We start from the raw sequence: 4,911 nt of genomic DNA on the forward strand, positions 1-4,911 counted from the left end.
TTATTATTATTATTAAACAAGATTATTAAAAGATTTTTATTAAAAAGCGTTTTTTTTTTCTTCTTACAGGGCTCTTATTGTGAATAAAAACGACCAAAAAGGGAACTGAGGGCACAGTTCTTGATTATTCTGATTTTTTTCTTTTACAATTCTGAATTGATTTGTAAATCATTTATTTCATTGATTGGCTCTGAAATAGTGCGTACCTGGTGAATCGATAAAATGGCCACACCCTTTTAATTTGGTATTTGATGAGACTGGATTTTTTTTAACACACAGGCATTTCATTTTGAGATCTACGTGAGTGGAGAGTCTGTGACTAGAGATAAGGAAGAGTCGTTTTGAATGTGCGTATGTGCATGAGATAACCAGCAGCTGAGATCACAAGAATAACTCATTTCTCAAGGATTTAAACATTGAAATAAAGATGCACTCTACAATCATATGCTTACGTTTTTATATGCAAAGGCATTATCCTTGTCATACTATGCTGATCCTCCTTTAAAGTGTCATACTAAGTTTTGTAACTCTTTTCATAAAAAGAGGGCGTATGTTGTGCTACAAGTGTTTTGCCACTTGCATTAAAACGTCATCTAACTTCTAGAGCAATGCAACGTGCAAAATCACTACATCTACATTAGCGTCCTGCCCACGAGAAGCTCCAGCTAATCAAACGAGCCCTCTTGTATTGGCGATGCAACCCGATGACATAAATAGCGTCGACAAGAGTGGAAAGGTATGATTCTTATTCCTAACGGAAAACAAAAATCATAAACTGACGATATGGTTGTGTGGACCGACCAGGAGCGTGCCTGCATCCAGGACATTTTCAGCAAGCTGAATTATGAGGATGCTGGCCCCAAAGCTTTGCACAGGTATGGTGCTCATGCTATTGTGCTCATCATTATCATAATTTATGCAAGTTTATTAAAAAAAAACAGGCATATTTCTTTTCAGTTTTATTTTATTCACTTTCTTTGTATGCTGTATATTATGTTGTATTGCAGGGCCTTGGTTGTGTATCCCTGGACTCAGCGGTACTTCGCAAGTTTTGGAAAGCTGTACAATGCAGAGGCCATCATGTTCAATCCAAAGGTGGCAGCCCACAGAGTTGTTGTGCTCCACGGGCTTGACAGAGCCATGAAGAACATGGATGATATCAAGAACACCTATGCCGAACTGAGCGTGCTGCACTCCGAGAAACTCCACGTGGATCCTGACAACTTCAGGGTATGCAAACACAGCAACATATAAAACTCATACAGATGCAGTCAGACTACCGGCGACTCACCTGTTGCGCTACACTCTTCTGCGTTTTCCTTTTCAGCTTTTGGCCGACTGCCTGCCCAGGTGAAAAAGACGTAGTATTAATTGTATTAAAAATATACTTGAAATTCAAGTAGTATGTTTATAATACATTTGTATTCCCAATATGCTCCATCGTGATTGCGGCGACTATGGGTACCTCTTTCACAGCTGATGTGCAGGCTGCCTGGCAGAATTTCCTCGCTGTTGTCGTCTCTGCTCTGCGCAGACAGTATCATTAAAACCTCTAATATATGGGGGAAAGCATTGTTTGTTCTCTAACACAATAAAGAGGAATTGATACGCACCTGAGCCGTGTGTTTAAACTGTTCATTGTGCGAGTATCAGGTATCATTAAATTGAAAACTCTGTCATCATTCTGTCAAAGACTCCAGGACTTTATCACAAAATTGTAATTTCAAACAAACAAATAAACAAACCCTCTAACACAAGAGGAATTGATACGCACCTGAGCCGTGTGTTTAAACTGTTCATTGTGCGAGTATCAGGTATCATTAAATTGAAAACTCTGTCATCATTCTGTCAAAGACTCCAGGACTTTATCACAAAATTGTAATTTCAAACAAACAAATAAACAAACAAACCAGAAGACAGAAGAAGGTCAAAGAAGATTTGGGTAATTGGAATGCTTTAGTAAAGCTTGTCTATTGAATTAGCCCAGACTTAACTGAACAAATGAAGATTGCTGTGGGATGCCATTAAAACTACACTAAAACGTCTCTGAAATATCTAGAGGGATAAACTAAACACAAGTAAATAGCACTGAGATTTACAGTAAAATGAAATAAACGAAAGTAAACGAGTTAAAGTTGAATAAGTGTCAATATAATTTAAAATGCCTTATCTGAGGTCTTCATCAGACAGGCTAATTAAAAGATTTATTGTTTCAGGAAACAGCTGATATAGGCTGGGTGTTTCCATTGCAAATCCTGCTTTTAATGTCATATTAATTAACTTGTCATTTTTGTATAGCCTAGGTCTGGTGGTATACAGGCTAGGGAGGAGCAACGAATTGGGGCAAAACTTTATAGAAAACATGGGCTTATTAAAAGGGGGTGTCTGCTTGGCTAAAGTGACACTTTCAGAAAAAAAGCTAAAAGTTCAAGTTTCAAAAGGTAGCCTACACCTTTGTACCTTATTTACCCCAAAGGGTGCCTATAAAAGGAACTCAGCGACGAAGCAATGATATAATTTATTTAGGCTAGTGTTCCTTTAACTCAGGAAACGTCAAACCAAATAACAAATATTAAATTGCAAGTATGCGCGGCTGTCCTGAGCATGTTGTTAACTTGTTGACAAACTATCTGTTGTGACTAATAAACATAATTTCAAAATGTCAAAATTACATGTATTTTTCTGTATTTTTGTATTACTCGCTGTCTGCACTTTTTATTTCATGAGCCACCCAAGTCTCAAGTCATAAAGATAGCATGGAATTTACTGTAGCATCACCCTATGTGAGAAGTCTTGCAGTTGTGAAAAATATAGTGTGTGTGTATATGTGTGTATAGTGTATATGTGTGTAAAATATAGATAAAAAACATTGTGGCTATATTCCTAGGGTAGTGAGAAATATTGAAGCCCATGTTCACAGAATGAAAACTCTATTTTTGTTGAAGCTAAAGATAATGCATCTATAATATATTTTATACCAATGGACAAGAAATCCAACTGACACAAGGGTGGAGATACAGTATGCTTTCAGGGGGGAAAAAAGTACCTTTAGGGGTACAACAGCTTGTCACTGGGCCAGTACCCTCAAAGCGACACCTTTACCCCTAAAGGGTGCATATATCTTAGAGTAGTATTATGTACCCTTAAGGTAACAGTATTCTTATGGTATACTCTTATGAACACTTTATGAGAAAAGAATATAAAATGTGTCCCTTTGAGGGCACTGCCTCAGTGGCAAGCTGTTGTAACCCTAAAGGTAAAAAACATTTTCTGAGAGGGTATAAAGACTCTACTTCCATCATTTAACAGCTTCCATCATTGTACCTCTTTTCAAGCAATGTGATGATTGATGAAGCAAACCTACAAAAATCATGAGTCTCTCTGCCAAAGACAAGGCCTTACTGCTTGAATTATTTTCCCTCAGTCAGATGACATTGGAAATAAGGCACTCTATTTAAGTCACATAACACAATTCAGTAGGATCGATTTGCTTCAATAAACAAACTGTTCTGGATGTTGAATGTAAACCTTCAGACAAAGTCCTAATTTTCCCACTGGAAACATACAAGTCCTCGATCAGCACCTGTCCAGAAGCATGGCATCACTGATATGAGTGGTGTATATGAGGCAGTTAACAAAATTGCAAACCGTACAAATGGTCTCCTCATCAGCCCAAGTGAGCTTTCATTCAGCTTGATCCCATCAACTTCCAGGTAGGTGATTTCATCTCCAACCTCTATAGTCTTCATGATCATAATCCTCAATTTTAGACCGGGTGATTGGAGACCTCCATGAATAGGCACGCTCACCATTACATTTTAAAGAACTGGAAATGTATTGACTACAGACATTGACTGTCTTCTCTGTTTTTCAACATATGTTGTCTCACTGCATCCTTGCGGTGTTGGGCATGATGTTTCTGAACAAGTTCACTCTTGCTTGGCTGTTGACAAGATTCTGGCCCTTATCTCTCTTTTCCAGTCTGTAAAATATCGGTAAACTTTGTTTGTTCCATTGATCTGGAGAAATAAAGTTGAACAATTAATCAAATATAACTGTTTTTGTGGTTTGATCTCATTAGCCGCGTTACCGCTGTTGGGACAAAAGCGGGCGTGCTAGTGCGTGCCAGGGCCCGTCACGTTTCCACTGTCACTTATGGGGCTTGATTGTGCCTCGTCGGTGCTTCCTCGAGGCCAACGGCCAGGGATTTTCGGCCCTCCGAATACCTTGGGCCAAAGTGGGCCAGCTGGGCCTACAGTGTGGTCATGAACAAGAACAAGGAGACAGTCGGTAGGATATAGGCTACCGCTTCTCATTTCCGTGTTTTCATATCAGCATTTAAAACATTTTAATCAAATAGTTTAATCAACTATTTTTCAACTATTTTAAAATTAACCTTCAGACGCTAGTGTCTTAAATAACTTAAGATTGCGATCCGATGGGAATTCTGTTCAGTGTGTGAGGCTGAAATATATTGGCCTATATGCAATGCTAAGGCTACGTATGCTAACCATCGGCCTAATAGGCCTAATAAATACACGTTCACACTGATATGAGTTCAGTGATTTCACACTGATTTCGTTTACAACGAAACACACAGCGTCACACACGGCGGTCTTGAGTGAGCGGAGGCCGGCGGGCTAGAGTGAAGAACGGCCGGCAGGCTTGAGTGAGCGGCAGCCGGCGGCCTAGAGTGAGGAACGGCCGGCGGGCTTGAGTGAGCGGCGGGCTAGAGTGAGGAACGGCCGGCAGGCTTGAGTGAGGAACGGCTGGTGGGCTTGAGAACGGCGCGGCCGGCGGATTCGACGAAGGAGCAGCCGGTGGGCTTGCGGCAACCACATGTGACGACCCCGGGCTGGACTCCGCTTCGTCCACGGTGAAAGCCAATCCGGCGATCCACAGCGCGAAGTT

General features: G+C 40.4%; 1 protein-coding gene across 2 annotated transcripts; it reads left to right on the forward strand.

Annotated features, from left to right (window-relative positions):
• Positions 1–783: 783 nt before the first annotated feature.
• On the forward strand, positions 784–1,547 carry hbbe2 (hemoglobin beta embryonic-2). Of its 2 annotated transcripts, none has more exons than XM_016546070.1 (4): positions 784–875; positions 1,008–1,230; positions 1,328–1,344; positions 1,436–1,547. In XM_016546070.1, exons 1-4 carry the CDS (start codon positions 784–786, stop codon positions 1,545–1,547), a joined length of 444 nt encoding a protein of 147 aa, XP_016401556.1. The 2 variants fall into 2 exon arrangements, with proteins under 2 accessions (XP_016401556.1, XP_016401555.1); XM_016546069.1 differs by having other exon boundaries at positions 1,328–1,343; positions 1,426–1,547.
• The last annotated feature ends 3,364 nt before the right edge of the window (positions 1,548–4,911 follow it).

The sequence above is a fragment of the Sinocyclocheilus rhinocerous genome, unplaced genomic scaffold (assembly GCF_001515625.1).
Source record: "Sinocyclocheilus rhinocerous isolate Xijiao unplaced genomic scaffold, SAMN03320098_v1.1 scaffold820, whole genome shotgun sequence".
Lineage (NCBI taxonomy): Eukaryota > Metazoa > Chordata > Actinopteri > Cypriniformes > Cyprinidae > Sinocyclocheilus > Sinocyclocheilus rhinocerous.